A 21,658-nucleotide genomic window follows, 5' to 3' on the forward strand; every position below is an offset into this window, starting at 1 on the left:
TACTGACCAGACAGGTTTTCTCTTTTAATTTCCTTGTTTCCAGTGTTTTGGCTGCTAAATTGGGTTGCTTTCAGGCTTCATAATAAAGACACTGTAAGAGTGTGACAGGATGAATCCTTCTGATAAATATGGAATCTGTTGTGCTTCCTAAAATAGCAGTTAATTTTAGAGACTGCATGGATTAAATTTTATTAGCTTCACCTTTTTTTTTTTTTTTTTTTTGGCTTTTTAGAGGAAATTTCTGTGCAAGGGTCAAATCCTTTTGTCTTTGGTACTTTGAAGGAGTCAGGATATTTCAGCTACACTGAATGACATGCTGGAAGTCAGGATTGGAGCACAAGTCCTTTTTCCATGGCCTCTTGAAAGCATCTGTCAATTTTGAGGTTGAGTCCATGTAAGAGCTTAGCAGAACTGAGCTCCATTGTACAATTTTTCCCCAAGGGGTTTAGTGGTGCCAGAGGAAGTTCCTACACCTTCTTACTGTTTTTCCTTCAATGATCAGCACCTTTCTTCACATGCCTTCTTCTGTCTTTCCTCTTCTGTTGCCCAGCTTTTATGTAGGCTGACTGGGGAACAACATGGTTTCCAACCCAGGTTGTCACTGGGAGAGAAAAAGCCACGTTGACAGTGAAGTAGGACCAGCGCTCTTTTCACATACGATAAACTAAATTTCCACATTGCTGTAAGGATAAAGAAATGGGGGATTGTTAAGTAGCTCTTTCAGAACAAGTACCCAAATTATCAATAGTTTGGTAGATGTAGAAATGCTATGTCTGCTGTGCGTGAGGATTACATACCCACAGTCGGCTCCAGGTGAGAAGTACAGTAAAGATTGTGCGAACTTTCTCATCATATAATTTAGAGCTGCTGTAAATCAAACTTCCATCATTCAGCTGAAGAAGTGTTTTGAACACTACTTTATTCTCAAGCACTCAACAGAAAACATAAACATTTCTCTGTCTTTTTTTTTTTAAAGTTGTTTTGGAAGATTGCAGGACAACTTTTAAGTGTTTCTGGATTTATATAGCAAGCAAGGCCTTTATTAAATTTTTGCTTTGTTTTTCATATTTAATTTCAATAATTATTATGCACATTAAATGCACACTCAATCATACAGAATTTTAATTTCTTTTCAAACTGGACAGACAAATTGAGGAGTCTTATCTCCTAGAGTAAATGTCTGCCATTTGGAATCTGATATTTGTACTTTACTGGATTTTTTAGAAGTAAGAATTATGGAATCATAGAAAAACACTCTTTAACTAGAGCAATTACAAGTTGCTATGTTTTAACATCTCTGTACCCTTTATCTTATCACTAACATTCCTGAAATAAATGAGTATTTACTTGGTATATGATGGAATGACAATAAGGACATTTTGCTGATGGCTCTGGCACCTTTTTGCCTTCTTTGTGAATTTATCATTGTAAATTCTTTAATATACCAAACAGATGGCAAAGAATGTGACTTTGGATTTCACTTATTGAACTCTTCTGGTTAGGCTGTATTTTTCCTTAAATACATGGGGTTTTTTTATCATTTAGTTTTCTGGTAAAACATCCTTTAATAAAGATGGTGTTTGTATGACAGCAGTTGACTTAAGTGATGAACCAAATAAATAGATGTGGGATCAGTGGGATAGAATCAATACAAAGAAAGATATGCCACCCATCTTTTAAATGTGCAATATCAATATTGCATATATGGGCATACTCCAGGGCAAATTTAAGGCAGATTTTCATACAGAAATGCTCTTGTGCAACTCGGATAAGTAAGTTCTCTGCAAAGTGACCTCTCTTACACAAGTACTGATTAAGCCTTGCATTCTGAAGTAAGACATAACCTTTCACTAGGTTTCTTTGCTTTAACAGAGTGCAGATGACAGCTCAGAGAATAAATACCCCTAACTTTAATGATGTTATGCACAAGCTCCATTTGAAGGCAGTGATCCAGATCAGTTGATGGACAAACTGCTTTGCTATTAATCATAGAATTGTTTGGGTTGGAAAAGACCTTTAAGATCACCGAGTCCAACTGAATAATTCTGCATGTTAACCCATTTTTCTGTGTATTCAAGAAGTTTCTCCCAGGAGGAATGTTATGGGATTGTTTGATTATTTATATTTTTATGCATCATATTTGTTTCTAGAAACCTCTAGAATGCATTGCTTTTCTTGTTTGCCTTATTGTCTTGTCTAACTAGACTGATATCTGCTATTTAATTGCAATCATTTTACCTACTAATTTTCATATACATCATGGCTGCTGTGTGAGAGGATAAGTAAATAGTCACCAGAACAGAGCAGGGTGGTCTGGAGACATCTTTCTTTCCTCCATTGTTTCATGATACTGCTGTTGGGACAGTATGGTGGGATAACAGAATCCATCATTTCTGTATTGAATGAAGCAGTCTGGTACTTCTGAGGATGAATGATTCCTTGCTTTCCTTATCTGTCCCTCTCCAGTAGACATGTGCTGTCCCTTTACCTCTAAGTTAGAAACTCCCTACAACATGTATAAAGAAACTTACATTATGAAATTGATATTACAGCTGTAATAACAAATCAGAGTTTCTACCTAGGAGGAAAAAGAAAATTGGCACATTGCCTCCTTTCACACTTGCATTCTTTTCAAGCTTGAAGCAACTGTAATATTGATGCGAATGAAACTGCTTGGGGTGATGTAGTTTCTGTCTGCCTTGAGACAACTGCAGAGGTAAGACAGATTGCACGTCCGATATGAATAAGCAGTGCTTTCCTGCAACAGTGATTGTTGTGCTCTGGTCTACTGTAGTTGAGGAAGAGAATTACTGTCTTGTAGCAAGTATTCTGAAATTGCACTGTGTTCTACAGCTGAACATGTTGATTTTAGGTATTTCAGTTCCATCTGAAGTCTGAGCAAAAACGAGAAAGGAGTCAGTTTCCTGTTTCATTTCAGGACATGAACATTAGAGCCTTGATTTTATTTATAGTGTTTGGGTGAATGAGGCAACCAAGCCAACTGCATAATGGTGATTTAGCTTGGAAGTAAAATATTAAATGTGCTATTTGTTTTATTTCTGTTTCCAACTGGATGGTTATTATTTACAAATTGTTATTCTGTGGAAGCTAAACTATACTACCAGCTTTCTAGACTTAATTCAGCTTTTTCACACAAAAAGGGCTTTGTGCATGCAACATGTCTAGTGCATTCCACCACCTTTGTTTCCCATGGGGCAAGATGAAGTCTGATGGAAATAAGACATTAGAAGCTGCTGTGGAGCAGCCAGTGAAGAACATTTTATTTTTTTGTGTGTCTCATGTGAGATTCTAGTGATGACTGAAAAGATCAAGTAAGATCAACATCAAGCTTGCAGATGTTAAAGATTTGTTTTATTGAGAAAGTAAATTCTGTTGGACTGGATTTAATCAATGCTGTTGAGTTGCAAAATCTACTCTAATAGAGGTAGGTCACAGAGGAGCTTTAAGGCTGCTCTTACCTCTGCCTAGAGACTGAGGGAGGGACTCAGTCTCCAAACACAGTGTACTTCATGGCATAAAGTTTGCATACAAATGCTCATGCTTTGTGGTAGGTTCATTTTCATAGTAAAATCTGGGACCTTTGATTTTCCAATTATATTGTTTTTTTAAAGAAAAAGACTATTAAAACACATTGTGGAAAAAAAGCCCAGTCTTGCAGGACACTGACTGGAAGAAGGGAACTAAGGTGATTTGATGGTGGAATGTGATACTCAGTCTTTGTTATCTTTGTTTTCTTACTCTAGATGAAGTGGTTCATGTCTCAGTCCCCGAGAAGCTCACCTTTGAGGAAGCTAAAGAGCTGTGTCGGAAAAGAGATGGTGTTCTTGCCTCTGTTGGGAACCTGTATGTCGCCTGGAGGAATGGCTTTGACCAGTGTGACTATGGCTGGCTGGCGGATGGCAGCGTTCGTTACCCAGCCTCAGTGGCAAGGCCTCAGTGTGGTGGAGGTTTACTTGGGGTGAGAACCCTGTATCGCTATGAGAACCAAACAGGCTTTCCTTACCCAGATAGCAAGTTTGATGCCTACTGCTATGAACGTAAGCTTTTTTACAGTTATAATTTTCAGTATGATCACCATGCTAACCCTGAAAATTGTTTTCTTTAATACATGTTTTGTTTCAGTTCTTGTGACGCGTGTGAGTTTTTAAAAAATTGTTTTATCACTGTGGCTTTGCAAAAAAGAGACAAAAGCCGAACTAAAACAAATGTCTTAAAGATTGGCAAAGTTTTAAGGTAAGATTTCAGCCTGAGTAGTGTTTTTACAGAGTGACACACTGTACCCACAGTCACCCTGAGTCTGCAGATGCTACATCTTTTGGTGCCTGAGTGCATCCTGGAATCTTTGAGTCATGTCAATGAACATAAAATCAGAAGAAATGTCCTACTTGACCAAGTGAATGACTGTCATCTAACTTGATATTCTGTCTCCATTTATGGCAGGAAGAGAGGCTGTTTACAGACTGCATACAAGCCTGGCAATTTTAAGGTCTCTGAAATGCTGGCAATTTGGAGGCTATCTCTGGATTCCAGGCATTTTGTTCCATCATGTTTTTTAGGCTTCTGAAACAGTTGTAAGTTCTCCTCTCACTTGGTGTTTCATCTGCCAGTCAGCTGGTACTGTGGGTGATATAAATTGCCTTTCTTACTGCTGCTTATTTCCCTCTGGTATTTTCAGAGGTGCATCAAGCATTTGCCACATTCACCTGGTAGATTGCATCAATCTAAACCAGATCTCCCCCACACCTGTCAGCTTTCCTTTGGCTTTGGGGTTAAATATTCCTCTGTAACCTCTTCCACCTTCAGTGCCAGCATCTTGGCTCTGTTATTATTATGGTGCAGCTTATGCTTCCATAAGTTCCTTTTGTTCCAAAAGGTTCACCAGTTTCTAGTGTACCTGAGTTTCTCTTCCCTATATCATCTCATCTGTGCCTCAGTTCCAGATTCCTGCCTGTCTCCTAGGCCTTCCTGGAATTGGCAGACCACCACGATGGAGGTCCTGGTATCATCTGCCTGGCCTCCTCCAGAACATCCCTCCTACATTTGTCTCTGTCATTAGTGATAGGTACTTACTCTTTCCCTACACCTCCAGAAACCCATCCATGCATCTCATGATGTGCAACATGTAAGTTTCTGTCTAGACCTTTCAAATACCACAGACCAGCTATCTGTGTCTCTTAAGAGAGGACCCCATCACCTTACTTCTATCCTTAAGATCCCCTCCATCACAGAGTGTTCTTTGTGCAAGAGAACACTAATACTGTTAAAGGCACATCACATCTAAGAGATCAGAGTGCTCTTCCCATCTGAATAACCTGCTTCCCTGAGGCTTGCAGCCTCTTCAGTGACATAGGGAGGTTGGACTGCTCAACAGGTTCTGTACAGGCCTCTCTGTTCAAGGAAGTTACTGTGGTTAGAAATAGTACAACTGACATTAAAGTGTAAAGGCTACTTGTTGAGTTAAAAGTTCAGAACCTGGTCTTTAACTATGAATACCTAGGTTTTTGGACTCAGTCCTGTGACTGTAAGTCAGAACTTCTTGAAATGTCCCCGTTTCTGTGGATGATGAAACTACTGCAGCTGCAGATCTTTCCAACTCAGGCATTGAAGGCTCATTTATGAACAAACTTTACTGTTTGAGAACAAATCCCAACATCTGGTGTAACGTTACGGTCTGGCAGGTCTCAGACACTCTTCGATGAACTATTTTAAAGTAGGATTGTGTTTTTTTCTCTTTATTGCTTGTGGTTAAGGTGTTCCTAAACTTTGCATGTAGAAGTAGTCCTAGTGGACTTCAAGGGAACTGCATACGGGAATAAATTCAGGAGTGTGTGCTCTAATCTGCAGAGCAGAGTTTTGTCATATCACCCATTATGGTCCTCCTCCAAATTGTTTATGATCAGTTTCAAGTGTCATGGGTCAAATTGACTTTAATGGGGATGAAATTAATCAGTCTGTCTAAAAGACTGAAGTAGGGACTGGTCATTTTGCCTGTAATCTAGGGTTTAGTTAGGACAAATTAAAACTTTCTATTTGTTTGTGTGAATTTCACCCCTTTCAAACAACATGTGCCTTTTTAAGTGCTCTTTCCAGAAGTTTTAGTTAAATTCTACTGACATACCATTTGTTCTAAAAACATCCTTGATAAGTATTGGGTTGTTGCCTTTTGTATAACTGTTTTTTCTGCAAACTCTTGCCCTTGATACACAGAAAATAAATGTTTCATCACTTTGAAACCCAGGAAGTAGACAGTCTATGACTACCAACACTTTTACAAGAAAAAAAAAAAAGACTAAACAGAACCAAGACAACTTGTAGACAGTGGGCTGCTCTCTAGCAATTTTAATTGCAGTCAACATTACATCAGAATTAATTAAATGCTGCTAGCTACATGACTCAGGTTTTGCCAGGTATATCTGGTTTTGTGTAGGGAAATGCAGGAGGTGTAATGCTGAACCGTGTACCCTCCTTCAGGGTGCCTGTCCGCCACATATTTCAGAAGTTCCTGAAAGCTCTCTCCCCCTCTCAGAAGGTGCTTGGGATCTCACAGGAACCAGCTGTAACTCTTCATTGCTTCTGCAAAAAGATTTATGCGAGTGGTGAGTAATGAAACTCACTGCCTAGCTCTTGGTCTTTTACGTCTCAAGCAGCTGCCTGAAGAAGTGGCTGTAGAGTGAGTCACTCTCTCCAGTTGGAACCTTGGAGCCAGTCCCTTTTTGGGGGCAGAAAAAGGAAGAGAAATAAAAAAATGGCTCTACAGTATAGCAGGAGGCTTGAATTTAAGTACTTGTTTCAGATCATCTTTTGTCTGGAAGTTTCTTCCAGAACTTCCCATTATCTCTATTTCAAAGTTTCAGTTCAGTAGTCCATCACATACAATCCGCTATCCCCAAGCTCTGACTGCTTTTATCTCAATATGAAACTTTTATGCAGTGATTCCCACCATGCCAGAGAACAAAACTGTCCTCCCCAAGACCTTGATGCTTTCCACATAACTCTAATCCACTGTTTATAACTCTTACCGTGCTTATTATCTCACATTACATTGTTATGTTTCCCTCCTTGCCTGAATACCCAGTCACACCAGCAAAAAAATTCTGTGGCTCAAAATGAAGAAAAAAGGACATCAGTACGTGCGTTTATGAGATCTTGGTCAGCTAAAGGGAAAAACACAGTGTGGCTCTGTAACAGGGCAGGATCAAGCCAGCGATACAGGTAGCACCAGTGCTGAAGGTCTGCAGCACAGATGTTCGTGTGGTGATCTCAGTTTTTTTACAGCATCCCTGTAAAGTTTCCTCTGCCTCCTGTGTGAAAGCTAGCAAAATTCCCATTGAGTCAGCTCCGAGGGTAATGGCCACTTGTTGCACATTCAGTCTGAAGTTAAATGGCAATGATGAAAGACCCATGTCTGCCACTTTTACTCATGCTGAGTAATACTATACTCCCTGAGTAAGACCACCAAAACCAATGCCTCCCAACTACAGAAAGGATGAGTCCAATGCTTGAATTTATGCATACTCTGAAGTAACAGATTTGTGACAAAGCAGGCATCTGTTTTAGTCATTACAAAGACAAATAGTGTATTTAAGAAAGGGGATATCTCTTTCTTTAGCCTCACTTAGACTCTTCACTCCTATACTGTGATTAAAAGTCTCTTTGGTGGAAAAGTTTCAAAATATTAATTTTAAATTGCAGTTAAAAGAAACCTCAGTCCGTATTTTGAACATTTTTTTTACTTTTAAAAAGGAATTATATTTATTAAAATACATGAAAACCAGTAACCTCAGCAGTAAATTCAACTCAAAAATTATATGCACTAGTTTCAATAAAACAGCCAACCTGGATAACATTTAACAGTACAGTTAAGTTCAGGATTTTAATTTCAACAGTGTTCTGGTTACAAAATTACATTGTACAAAGTGTCTTGACTTTATGAAAATAAAAGTGGTCCAGACTAATAATACATGATTTAAAATCTAAAAATCTTGTTAAAAAAAAATCCTTCTTCACTTTGATCACAAGTGTTTTTCACTCTACAGAAACCACATGGCTCTGAGTTTCTGAAACATTATCCACATGTTTCATCTCATCCCTCCAAAACTTTAGCCAGACATTTTAGTTCTTTTTTTTCTGAGAGGTACCTAATCATGTATCTGATGGGGCTTGAAAAAGTTTCAGGTTAGACACATGATTAAGTGCTTGAAGCTCCTTGGAGGCCATCATCAGAGGAAAAGTTTTTCAAGTGTTAACATTAACTTATAACATGTTAACATTAACTTATAACACATTAACATATTTAGAATTAAAAAATAAAGGTAGAACAACTGTTGCTGAAAACTCAAATTTACTTGTAAGAGAACAGAACATTTTTTCAGCAAAAACAATATCTATTTTTAATGGGTAGCTATTTAACAGTTAGTTCTTGCATAGAGCTAGAAGGTATTTATTTATTTCCATCCCTCAGCCCCCCAGCCTCCCCAGATCAAATTCATTGAAGTTTATGGGGATCTTGCCACAGACTTCAACTGACTTTGGACAGGGCATTTTATTGTACAGCATCTGTAGAATAAATTGCACTCCAGAAATGCACTAATCAAAATGTGTACAATTTTTGTCTTACATACCTGCAACAAAACTGAATTTGATGAACTTCATACAGAGGTGATTGAAGTTTTAAAACATAAATATGCATTTTGCTGAGAAACACTGATTTATTAAAGCTGAATTCTTTCATAGACCTGTATTGATTTTGGCGAATCTTTCAGCAAAACATTTTTTGCTTGACTCAAAACACATGTTGACCATTTTGCTCTGGATTTGACCACTTTGCTTCAGATTTGCTCTTTTATTTGGACTCTGTTTCATGCACCTTTATAGTTTTTCTTTGGTTATGCCACTTTGGTTTGGCATTATGATTTCATTTTAGCTGGAGATCGGAAAATTCCAGTTCTGAGACAGCATTGTTGTATGTGTTCATCATGAATGGAGTCCACATTGTTTTGATTGTTTCAATACAGCCCCGTTAAGAGTGTATCCAAGTTAACTGCTGTTTATGACTGAGGGCCTCTTTCTTTGATGCTTCGTCCATCTAAAGCTCAAAATCGGAGTGCACTTTTATAGAAGAAATATAGGAAGTAGCAACCTTCATAGTATGTAGCAGGACAGACCTTTGTAAGATGAAACTGGAGAATAATTGTCTCTCTGCAAACCTCTCCCCTGCTCACCCCAAAACTTCTCCACCCAAACACTCTGTTTCTTGTCAGTTCAAGTAGGAGTGTTTTGCTGGGCTGGGATGTTTGGTAATGCAAGGCAACTTGCAAACTGTTCTTCTATGGAGGACTTCAGAACAGAGAAAGAGGGAAAAAAACCTCTTCTTTGGGAGCTCCTACAGCATGAGCCACCATGATTGCAGGCTAAGGCTCAGAAAACATCAACTATACTCCACTTGTCCGGCAGCAGAAAGGATAAGATTTTTAGGCATAGCTCAAAAGCTGGCAGAAGAAATGTTATCTTCCCTTTTGCTGCATGTGACTTAGTTTGGAAAACTTTGAATAACTAGGCAGTTCTGTCCTTCCCCACAGCAACCGTCAGCAGATACTTGTCCCAGCTATTTCCTGGATGAGGGAATTATTTCCAGCCTGCTGTCAGGGACTGTATTATGGGAGATCTGTGGATTTTTGATCAGTTTGGGAATGACCACAGAATACTGAAGACATAGAGCATGGTGACAGCTGGGGAACAAAATAGTCAATGTGAAGAAAAAGAACAAAAAAAAATTAATCTTAGATGAAAGACAATAGAGTGCTGGACATAATAAAGCCAGTATCCTCCACCATTTCACAGTCCAGTATCAAGATGAGTAAAATGCCTTTGAGCAGGCAAGCAACTCAAGGTCATGGCACTGACCGCAGTGTATACAAGGCTGTTGGCTCTGCTCGTGCTTTTTTTCTCCTCTGTGAATGTTAATCTATGCAAAAGGCTTAAGCTGCCTTACTGAGGCAGCTATCACCAGATAAAAATTCTCTAGCTTTTATTATTTTGCTAACAAGGTAGATCTCTCTGCTTCTCTCAGATAGGCAGTTTAGCAAGACCTACATAGCTGCAGAGATCTCTAGTAATATCTTGGGCCAGGTGTAGGAAGAATAAATTCCTGAAGCTCTCTGCTGAGTTTATAGCAACAGGGAAACATCACAGAGGTTGTGCACGCTAACAGCTTGCAGTGTGTTTCTTACCCTACTCTTCAGTTGCATGGCAAAGGAATTTTGAGAAGTCAGTCAGATCATGCTGAAAACTGCAAGATCTCAATCCACTTCAAACAGTCCTGTGCCATAGACCTCACTAGTACCTCACCCTGAGAAGGAGGAGGAGGTTGTGGTTGGGTGCAGCTTGACTTTTTAAATGCTGTGTAAAGTATGAACAGAGAGAACCTGATTTATCAATCTAACTGACTTATGTGGAGGAACTGTTTGGAGCCTCAGGAGGTGGAGCTTCAGAGGAGATACTGCTTTTGCCAGAGCAAGTGAACTTGCATTTATCTGAGTGATTCAAAACGGGGTGTCTTAAAAACAGTTCCCAAGTGCAAACATTGTGGACAGAGGGAAAAGGAAATAAAAGAAGACACAGATGAAGGCATTTTCCTTTCATTCCCTCAGATCACTGAATAGGTAGGATAACAAGGATGAGATTGGGAGCATCAAGGTGAAGAAATAAGAGATCTATGCCTTTAGATTTCAAGTACAGGAAAGATAAATTGGTTTTGCTCTTTATTACCTTTGCTCACTGCTGTAGGAACTGGGTACCACTCACGGGACATGTGGGTAATTTATCTCCTTTCACACTAGGTGGGAAGAGCAAGGCAGCAAGAATTTTGCTGTTGGTTCCTGACTTGAGTGACAATCTTGTCTCTCTTCGTTCTTCAATTGTTTTTGGTGGTCAGGAAGAAAAGATTGTTTTTTTGATTTGGTGCTGGGATACAGATTTCATTAGGAAGAGCTGACTTAAGAGGCTTGCTGCTTTTTTGTCCTCTTTGGCAGTTTCATTATAAGTAATGTGGAAAGAGAAATACTTTTTGCTATTGTTCTTTTGTGGATAGGTTGACATGTTATAATTTGTTCACAGAACTACATGGGGAGAACTTCCTATGGGGAAACCAGGAGATAACATATCCTTGCCCCTTCTGACTTCAGAAGTTATGAAATAGCAAGTGGGTTTACTTAAGATTGTTTGCATTCACAGAGCTAATAGAGCTGCTGCCTCTGCTGTTTTATTAGCTGGAAGAAAAGAACCTTGGGCAAGGGTGTGAAGAGGATGCGTGTCCTTTCGTTATGTTTTTAAAGTTTTCTTTACAAAGAAAATAGACTAATAGTTTTTAGATTTTTTTTTTTTTTTTTTAAGAATCACATTCATTTTCTCTGGTATTGCACATATTTTTTTAAGTGGGAATGAATACTGCATTTAGATATTTTTATTATTCTCATTACATGTCTCTTATTTTGGTATCAAAACACAGTATAAGTGGGAGTATACACTTGGAGTTATAGAGAAACTCTTATAGCTGCAGTATCAGATTTTGAATCCTCCTTATGCTACTACATGTGTCATAAGTAATGAAAAAAAGTCCACATCCACTGTCCACCTTTCTGTTTCCTGAAATGAGTAAACAAGCGGGTACTGAGTCAGTGTAATAATGAGAGGTTTCTGGCTCAGTCTGTAACCTGGAGCAACATATTTTTTTTTTTTTTCCCCATCTGTTCTTCCTCTTATACTTGTCCAGTTTGGAAGGTTCTGCCAATACTTTAAACTCCAGCTGGCATAAGTCTTTGACTCAGGGGAACATTCAAGGCTGTACTCTCTGCCAGGGTTGGTAGAAGGGATGGGGCAGACACACAGACAAAACCTACCAAAGCAGCAAACAAATTAGCATACAAAAATATGTAAAAATTAAGCAAAGCAACCTCTCTGTGTAGAGATCATTCTCTAAATGGGCTGGAAGATGTCAAGCCATTAAATTTGACTATCTCAACATTGCCAATATTTTGGAATAGTTTATTTTGGCTGTTATTCACAGAAAGAGTTCACTGTTTCCCTTTTTTTTTTCCGACTTAAAACATTTTTTGTTGTTTTGGCTGTTGGCAATGACTCAAAACAATTTCTTTTTCTATCTGTAGGGTTTATGTTCTTCCAGGTTCTTAAGTAAATACCTAAAATTTCTGAGTGCAGAGAAACTGCTCAAGTGGTTCAAATTAGACACATGGTTAATAATTTTGTGGAACTGGTTATGTTGAAAATGCATATACATATAATCTTTAAAATAAGCATTTTCTCCATGAGAAAGTACACCACGATACCCTGAAATTGTTATTAAACAACACAGAACATACTAAAATCCTTATTTGGTAATCACAAAGTTAAACTATGTCTAAAGTTGTGTAGTGTAATTTCCTTGGAAAAATATTAAGTTTTAATATTGCTCCATTATTTTGAATCCTTATTTAAAAAATGGTGGGAGAGAAGAGACAGAAAATGCTGTACAGTGAAAACATAAAATAAATAAACAGAGAGTGAAAAAATATAGTATCTCTGCAAAGTCATATACTCCATCCAAAACCAACTGCATGCAGGTTGTTCAATATAAAAAGAATCGGTTAAAAACCAACAAGATAGTCTTTGATGTGAACAGCTGTTGGTGAGATAATTTGCTTTCTTGCTGCTAATATGTTCATGAATTTTATTAGGAAAATCTGCCTCATGTCTTGAATCAGAAGAAGGACAAAGGAGATAGCATATGGGCCTGCATGATGCAAGCAGTAGAGTAATGCAAAACATCTGGGTGAAGTGGATGACTCTTCAAACTGATGTTCAGGCTATTAAAAAAGCAACTTTCTCTTTGTTTTTTTCTTTCCTTGCAGAAAAAGAAATAACTTTGATATATTTCTCCTTGAAGAAGCACCTTTGTTTGATCCACTCCAATAAGTTCGCAAGCCTGAATGATCTGTATGAAAAACCTTATACGCAAAATTTATGACAAAGCAGTTTTAGAGGCCCTCTAGTTGATTTTAACCAGAACTGCTCTTTGCACACTGGCAACCCCATGTCAGCTTCACAGGAGAAAACTTATCTGTTTATTGATAAACTCTTTAAAAATATGTGCTTTTCTTATACCAGTATATGAATTTAATATTTATTGATTCACTTATTAACATAAGCAAATCAAATACACTTAGTGGTTTTTCAGGTTTACTTCATAAATGTGTACCTATTTTATCAAGTTATTAGCAGATAATGAGTCATGAAAAACAAATAACTGCATCTCAGGCATAAATATGTGAACTTTTGGGGTTTCTTGGAAACTAGGAAGCTACATAAATGGTTCTAAGTATACACAATTTCCCAGCAGTGATGAAATAAAGTTACCTTTCTTTTCCACAGATTTTAAATTCTATTCTCATGCCCTCATTTTTGTCTAGTTTTGTTAGAGTGCATTATGTTTTCATATTCTTTCAAATAGTGATCTTGATAGTCATTTATAATATGGTCTGAATGATTACTAGATGTTGGCAAAACAAATTCAACCTGCATTAAGGAAACTCACCTATGATCATTCTACGGTTAGAAGGGAGAATATGCTGTCTCTCCTCCACAAAAAAGAGCTGTTAAGGCAAATTCGTGGATTCTTGGGTAGAAATTTAACAATTACCAACTACCATTCAGGAGAGCAGTGCTAACTTACTTGTGTGCACTCTTCACTCCTTAGCTGTGAACTAAAACTAAAACCATCCTCATGCAAGCAGAAAGGGAAAAAAATTGTAAGAATTTGTTGATTCTTTATTGTGTGAACACCACATCGCACTTAAATCTCATAGGTATTGAAAAGAGCAATAAACATCCACTTTGGATTGTAGAACCTCAAAATACAAAAATAATTTGTGTTAAGGCTGTGCTTTGCTTAGTGGGATTTCAAAAACTCTCAACTGAATGTTTTAATCTACAAAAAGGAGTATACAAGTAGCTAAGTCTTCTTTGTAAAACCACAAAAACTTTTAACATACGTTTGGGAAAAGAAGCCATTCCTTTTTCTGCTGGCAAAGAACATCACCACTTCTAAACATAGTGACGCCATTTTTTCTTACCCTTACAATTTCCTTTTCACTTTCACTTCTCATTCAAGAAAGCTGAAATATCAGCTCTTTTTCATCATTTTCCTACTCTGTAAATCTACCCGTTCTTCTAGAAATCCTAAGCAGCCATCATCTGGCAAGCCTGTCTACTTCACAGTAAATCAAATAGGTCTCTTACAAAGGTGACATTTTCAAAGTTTGGTGTGTGAAACTAAACAAATATTTGTGTGACCCTAACTTACACGTGTGGAATTTATGTCTACAAATATCAAAGGGGTAACTAATTAGACATGGGTGTGTGAAAAGAATTGATTTGTGCATACATATTTTGTGTGCTTGAGTATAAACTGTCATTGCACAAGTATGTGACTACATTGAGTTTTTTTAAATTTTTCACTTATTTTCTTCTCCTTTGCTCATAATATTAGCTCTTGCAAGTCCTGACTCAGTCAAAGGCTGCACCATCATCTAGAACTTCTTCATCCCCATATGCCAGGCAGTAAATATCCAATCTCAGGACTCACTTTTTTTCCCTGATAATTGGTATTCAGCTCTTATATTGAGTAAAGTTTCCTGACTTTATTCCTCTTTCATTAACTCAAAGCTATAATGATGAGCCTTTGGATTCAATATTTTCTTGTAAAATACTGTAACTGTTTTGATTTCTGCCTGTTAGGGGAATAGGCTTCTTGCTCTGCTAGAAGTTGAGCAATATTTTCTTTTACAAGAAGCTATATGTGTAGTTGTGTCTGTCTGATAAGCAGTTAGACCTCATATACACAGCGTGTTCAATGCATTCTTCATGTGCTTATTGTGATTAAAAGGACCATATTTTGCTCTTTACTTGCATCCATATAAGGCTTTTGACTCTCAGTCGCTTAGCAATTAACAGCACTGATTTAAGAAATTCACATCTTCCACCTGTCTTGCTCCCATTTGCCTTCTGAAGATTACTGACCTGGAAGAACTGGCAGAAGGAAAGATATTTCCACTCTGGGCTTTTCCTGAGTAAATCCTGTTTTCTGAGCACAAACTCACCTTTTTCAGGAGTTTCAAATCCAATACCAGACTTTGTAGTGTCATGGTTGTCGTCACGTATTTCCTCCTCAGATAAGACGTAAGTGTGGGGCAGAAGGAGTGGACAAGGCATAAGTCAGCAGGATTCTTTAAAACATCACAATTTGGTTCGCTGGAAAGACCTTTCTTTGTGTCTTTTGTGAATCTAGGATAGTTACCCTCTTATCCTTCTCATCATTCAGAGAATTCCACACTCTGCCTTTTCATGTTCAACACTCCCATAGAAACACTTCTGTGTGTGAAGGAGTTTCAGATGTATATCTTTGAAGTGTTTTCCAAAGATCAACATCATTATAGTATTAAGTTTATGATCTTATGGTTTACTGTTCTCACCTTTCCCCACAATAAATTTCTCTCAGTATAATTTAAATGCAGGGCAGCAGATCTTGCGGCATTGTAAAACAGCGCTTTCTGACGGCATGTTTATTCCTGTTGCTTAAGCATGCTCATCCAGTGAGGGTTCCTTTTTGCAATTTGTAATTATGTGCTGAAAATAAACTGAAGTGGTATTTCACTCCCTATATACATTTTAGTTGCATGCTACAGTAAGCTTTGAAGAAAACCCACAGGTTTGCACTATCATTCATTCATGACATCATGAAATAAACTTTTCTATTCCCTGACCAGTACTTAGGTGTCTGATGGGTACTCATATTATATGATGACTTCTAGGGGTAATTACATAAATAATGAATGTGAAGAATACTGCTTTTCTTCTGATTTCAGTGGACTTTGTTAGATGTTCTGCAGCTTTATAATGTGTTATTTTATGTCATTCAAAGCTCTGTTGTGTGCTAAACAACCTATCTAAAACCTTTGACCTTTATACTTGTTTCACAGTGTAGTATTTCGTTATTGTTGAGAACATTCAAACTGAATTAAAGTAACATCTGTTTGTGTTCTGACTGATTCCTTAACATTTTTTTTTTCTTTTTTAAGGTAAAAAAATCATATCAGAGCCTACAACTGTTAAGCTGATTACGTCTCTGAAAACTGACAGTGTGAAATCGTCATCTGCTAAAGTTACTCTTAAACCTTCTGTTTTTGAGACTTCGATTACTGAAGTGGCTGTCACTAAAACCGAGGTCCCTGCTTTGGAGGAAACAACCCAGGAGACTGAAGAAGATACAGAAATGACTACTGACGTGGCTGAGGAAAAAAGGGAAATGGAGGTGCTTATGGAGAACATTAAGTTAACCACCCTTCTACCTCAGACTGTCACAGATGGCGAAATAAGCACTTACGATACACTGGGAAGGACTGAATATGATGTTTCACCTAGGTTAACAGAGAGCACATCTGCAGCTTTGGAGCTGGAGCACACTTACTCTGAAGCAGAATTGCCCGAGGAACAAGGTAGGTCTGAAAGCATTGAGGACGCTTTCTTGACCTCTATAATTTTTCAGGATAGCACAGCTGTAGCTAAGAGTTCCGCTGGTTCATGGGAAGATACTGAAACAGGAGATACACAAAAACATGATGCTGATAATCAGACCGAACAAATAGAAGTGGGTCCTATGATGACAGCTACAGATAGCTTGTTACCAACTTCTCGGAGAGAGTTTCCCAGGACAGGGACTTCAGTTTCACTAACAAAAGAGAATATGTATCTTGGTGCCCACTCAACAAAAGAACCCACAAAAAAGTCAATGGAGGCAAAATCTGACAAGAAATTTACAACTGTTGTAATCCCTAAAGCTTTGTTCACTGATCAGTATGATCTTACTACAGAGGGGGAGGGCAGAGAGAGCATGTACACCGTTATGCCTGATAGAGTTTCTGTCATGGCTACTGGTAGCGTCCCAGGATCAGATGTGCCTGCTGCATCAGAGACACTCATAGACGAGCATGCGGTAACCACTGGACAATTTTCTACAGCAGATGAGTCAACTCCATTTGTTAAATTTAGTTCTGCAACAGTGTTTGATAATGAGGCCTCAGCTGAAGGAAGCAGAGAGGACCTGAGAGAAGTGCAGCCTACTGTGTCATCTGGAATATCTGTATCCTTTTCCATATCAGCTGTTACTCAAACAGGATCTGAGGCCATCACTTTCTCAGGAAGTACTGTTTCCCCAGAAAACTTTGGAGAAGGCACCACATCTATTATCCAGTCTTCTCAGCAAACGGAAGGATCAGCTGTTTTAAAGGAGCAGGAAAAAACAAAGGAGCCAGAAATGAGAACGATGGATGTTAAGATCCCTTATGCTACAACCGTCATTCCTACTTGTATTACAGCAGAGGGATGTTCTGCAAGTGAGAAGTTCACACGAGCTCCTCCAGCTTTTGGCATGTGGCTGCCAACAGATAAAGATCAGGGGTATATGACAGAGGAGTCATCTCATACTAAGAGAATACATGAGTTAGATACAGAAGATGGTATCTCTGGAATGGAGCCTACATCATCTCCAGGGCAAGTTACAGAATATACAAAGCATCCAGGAGCTCCAATTTCAGCATTTACAGATGAAACTGAGACAAGCATGGAGCCAGCAGAAACGAAAAGTGATGAAGAAGATGTATCAGCTGATTTTAATCCAAGTAAAGATACTACAGGTGTCTCTCACACAAGCAGCTCTTTACATTTGGAAATGACCACAGTATCCAAAATGTCAGTGGATGAAAGTAGTGCAACAATAAAGTCTTTTAGCTCCGCAAATGTTCCTGTATTACCGACTGCTATGCTGACAGTCATAGAGGTATCTGAACATGAAGGACATGAAGCATCAGAGTATGTTTTGAAAACAACCATTCCTACCCCAGAAGCTGAACAAAGAGAGACTACTGAGACATTGGTAGCAATACCTGCTGAAGAAGTCTCTACTGAAATGGAAGTCTCAAAATACCCAGTGACAGAGGAAGGCCAAACAAGCATTACAACATCAACTGAGGAGTCAGAGGCAACACTTCAAGAAGAAGGAACACCATCAGCTGGCTTTGGAGCAACAAAGGAATCTATTATATTTACAGATGTAACAAAGGTAGATACTACAGTTCCACAGAGAAAACATGATACTTCCCTAATTCCAGTTACTGTAGAGAGTGAGGTCACTAGAGATAAGCCAGATACTGATCAGACTCCTTTTGATGGTATCTTTCATACAGAAGCAACAGAAATAAGTGCAAAAGATAGTGAGGTGTTCCCAGAGGAACTCTCCATGAAAGATCAAGATAAGGAACCAGATACTGCCACAGAGTCTACCTTATCTGTGACATCTGTCCAAATACCTGAACAAAAGACGACATCAGCATCTGAATCATCTCAAACAGCTATTCAGGAAAAACAGGATGAGACAGGTTCAGCTTATGATGAGACATATCCAGCAACAGAAGTATCAGTGCCTGCAGTGAAGCTCACAGATTATGGAAGAGTTCTGGGACCTGATGAATCTAGCACCAGGACCTTGCACCTTACAGTGAGTCCGAAAGCTGAAACTGCTACTGATCAAGAAGAGAAGGTCACTGAAGTGGTGCCTATAACACTGGGTACCCAAGAAAAAACATACGAAAGCAGAGGAACCCCTGCCAGGGAAGAAGACAGTGATGTAGTTAGCTGGGAATCTGTGTTGCTCCCCCATACGATGCCAACAAGTCACTCTACTGTGGAAAGCATTACTCATCTGACTTTGAGACCTTCTCCAAGCCAGACTCTGGAAGGTTCAGGAATATCAGAAGAACCTGAAGAAATCAAACCAGCTATATTTTCAGCTAATGTGACAGATAAGGCAACAATTCTCAGCCATGTAACAACACCTTCCATTAGTGCTGTAGATAAAATTCAGCCTACATCAGCATCCAAACCTTTTGTCACTCAGAAGTCACCACGTATCATTCCTGAGGAAGAAGAGGAGGTAACAAGCAATGACATAATCATAATTGATGAATCTATTTCTCCCAGTAAAGCCACTGTTGATGACGATCTAACAGGAAAGATACTAGAACCAGAAATCGATAAAGAATATTTCACAGCATCAACTGCTACCGCAGTTGCACGACCTACTGCACCACCCAAAGTGAAAGAGGCCACAGAGGCTTTACAACCTCAAGAAGTGTCTCCTCCTACTTCACACCCTGATAGTGGAAATGACATAAGATTGTATGTTATTCAAATCACAGGCAATGATACAGGTAAGATTTTGCCATTTAGACCTGCAGTCCATCAGAATGGACAGTTTATCATAACAAACTGGTGTACTTTAGAAAATACTGGAGATGTTTCTTGGATCACTGAAGGATACAAAGTACAAGTTTTATCTAGAGAGCAACTTACTAAACATTGGTAGGTCTATTTTTCTATCTGTTAAAAAACCCTCAGAAATGTGTTAATATATGGTTTGGGGTAAGATTAATTTCTATGTAAGCATGATTATGAAACTGTTTTGTATCCTCTTAAATGTCATGAGTAGTCCAGTTTTCTTATATAATGTTGTCAAATCACTGATTTAACTTCAGCTATCTGTGAAACAAGCATTTTAATTTCATAGCTTCCATTCCATGCATTACTAGTCCTAAACGAAGCACTAGATTACTTTAACATTCCATTAGTCTGTAGCCATTAACATTGGCATGTACAGTGTAGTCAGCTAAAAAAGGTTAAGGCACTCTACTGCCTCCACAAGTGGACTTCCTGTGATTTGGGGGAAGGGGTTTTGCATGTTTTCATAGGATATCATAATAATTTTGTAATCTATCTTAAAGATTCTGTGATGCAAATTGATATAACTTTTAGTTTCATTACATTTTTTACCTGATGGCACTGTACATCTGTATGTAGCTTCAATTTCATGGGTATCCAGAACAGAAACTCCTGAAGTAGCAATGAATTGTTGAGTTTTATGACGAATATATCTCAATAATGCAACAGATGAAGGCTATACAATTTTACATTAAACAAGCCTGTCAGCTGATTATTGTTTAAGATGTCTTGGTAAAATCTTGTTTTTTAAAATGAAATGTAAAAGAACAGACAAAAACGATAAAGCTCAAAATATCTATTAGGTTCAACGTTGCATTCTGTTTAATTATCTTGTAGTTATTTTATAATTATTTTATTTTTTGAAGGAACACAGTAAAAATTCATTTTATGTCTTATATACCTTAGCAATGCTTTTGAATGGTTATGTAAGAAACTGTTTTCTCATTGATTCTCAGCCATAACATTCATATATTTGAAGAACTTATCCAAGAGAATTCATAATTTATGGAAACCTTTTGGTTGGTTTTGTCAGGTTTGTGCTTGGTAGAGTTTCATTCAAAAGTCAAAAAGCAGAAGTAGTTTCCTTGAGATGTACTGTATCATTATGGGACTTTTCATACAGTGGATTTTGTGTCTTTATTCACTTTATGCTTATTATCCTACTTTACATTGACAAGATGTAAAACTGCACAAGTCATATCAGTAGTAGCTTAACCTTCTATTTCAGAAAACAATAGTTCTGTTGTTTTAACATTTAAACAGTACATTTGTTTCTGTGGTATATTATCATTATTTTGTCTGAAGCTTTAGATGTTGCCATTGTCTTGGAAGTCTCAATTAAATGAGATAAGTTTGGTAAGTCAGAACAGAAGGGTAATGTCTAAAGATTAGAGTTAAGCCACATATTTTTGTACCTGTGGAAATTTGGTTAATTAATAATTAGTAGTTGAGCTGTGTAGTAGTGAGCTAGTTTTCCCTGTTACGTTGTTGAGTTATACTACAGATTATTGCATATGGGGGAGTGGGTTGTGCTGGGCAGCTGTATGTTCCAGGTGGGTGGAAAGAATTAGGATGGTTTGAGAAGGTATTTTTTTCAGATAATGCACAAAGTATATGATTCAGGATTTCTCTACATATACATCAGGGAGAGTCTTATTTTATACTTTTTTTCAGAATGGTGTGGGTACTGTGATTCAATATATTAGGAATTAGCTCAAACTGGATTATCTAAAGGACAGTGGATCAATGTACAGCAACTCTTCATAGCTACTCATGATTTCTCTTGGGTGATCAGGTCCTTAGGACAGTCTTTCTTCAGGATTTGCCTTCGGCATCTTCACAAACCTTCTCAAGATGTGCATGCATTTTCCAGGTATATATGTGCATATGTGTGTGGGTTTGTATAAGGAGAGTTAAAGCCATACATCTTTAAAATTCTGCCTTTAAGAATGATTTAGTCAGTCAGCATAGAAAATTTTTTTTTCTTGAAATATTATTAAATTTTCTATACAGCAGTATCTGTATTCTCTTTAAACATAAAAGGTTTTATCGTGTATCTAGTGAAGGGTCAAAAAGGAGTTTTCTTTATTTTTCTGTTTTCAGAATCTGACAGTGGAAATTCCTCCATTTAGCTATCCACAGAGAAAAGGCATCCTACACCCACTTACCACAAGTTAAGTTAGAGCTGCCAAAGATTTATTCTGTCTGAGGATTTGGATTAATGTTTTCTTTTCTTTCTCCAGAAATGAAAGAC

At 37.9% G+C, this 21,658-nt stretch overlaps 1 protein-coding gene across 1 annotated transcript in view; it reads left to right on the plus strand.

Annotated features, from left to right (window-relative positions):
• The window catches only part of VCAN (versican), a gene marked incomplete at its 5' end in the record, with an annotated part of 102,773 nt that overhangs the window by 27,323 nt on the left and 53,792 nt on the right, over window positions 1-21,658 (plus strand). The window contains one exon of the mRNA XM_082013490.1: window positions 3,765-4,058. Coding sequence (XP_081869616.1) covers window positions 3,765-4,058 — 294 coding nt within the window. The remainder of the gene's footprint in view (window positions 1-3,764; window positions 4,059-21,658) is intronic.

Source organism: Phaethon aethereus (assembly GCF_964289735.1).
Source record: "Phaethon aethereus genome assembly, chromosome: Z".
NCBI lineage: Eukaryota > Metazoa > Chordata > Aves > Phaethontiformes > Phaethontidae > Phaethon > Phaethon aethereus.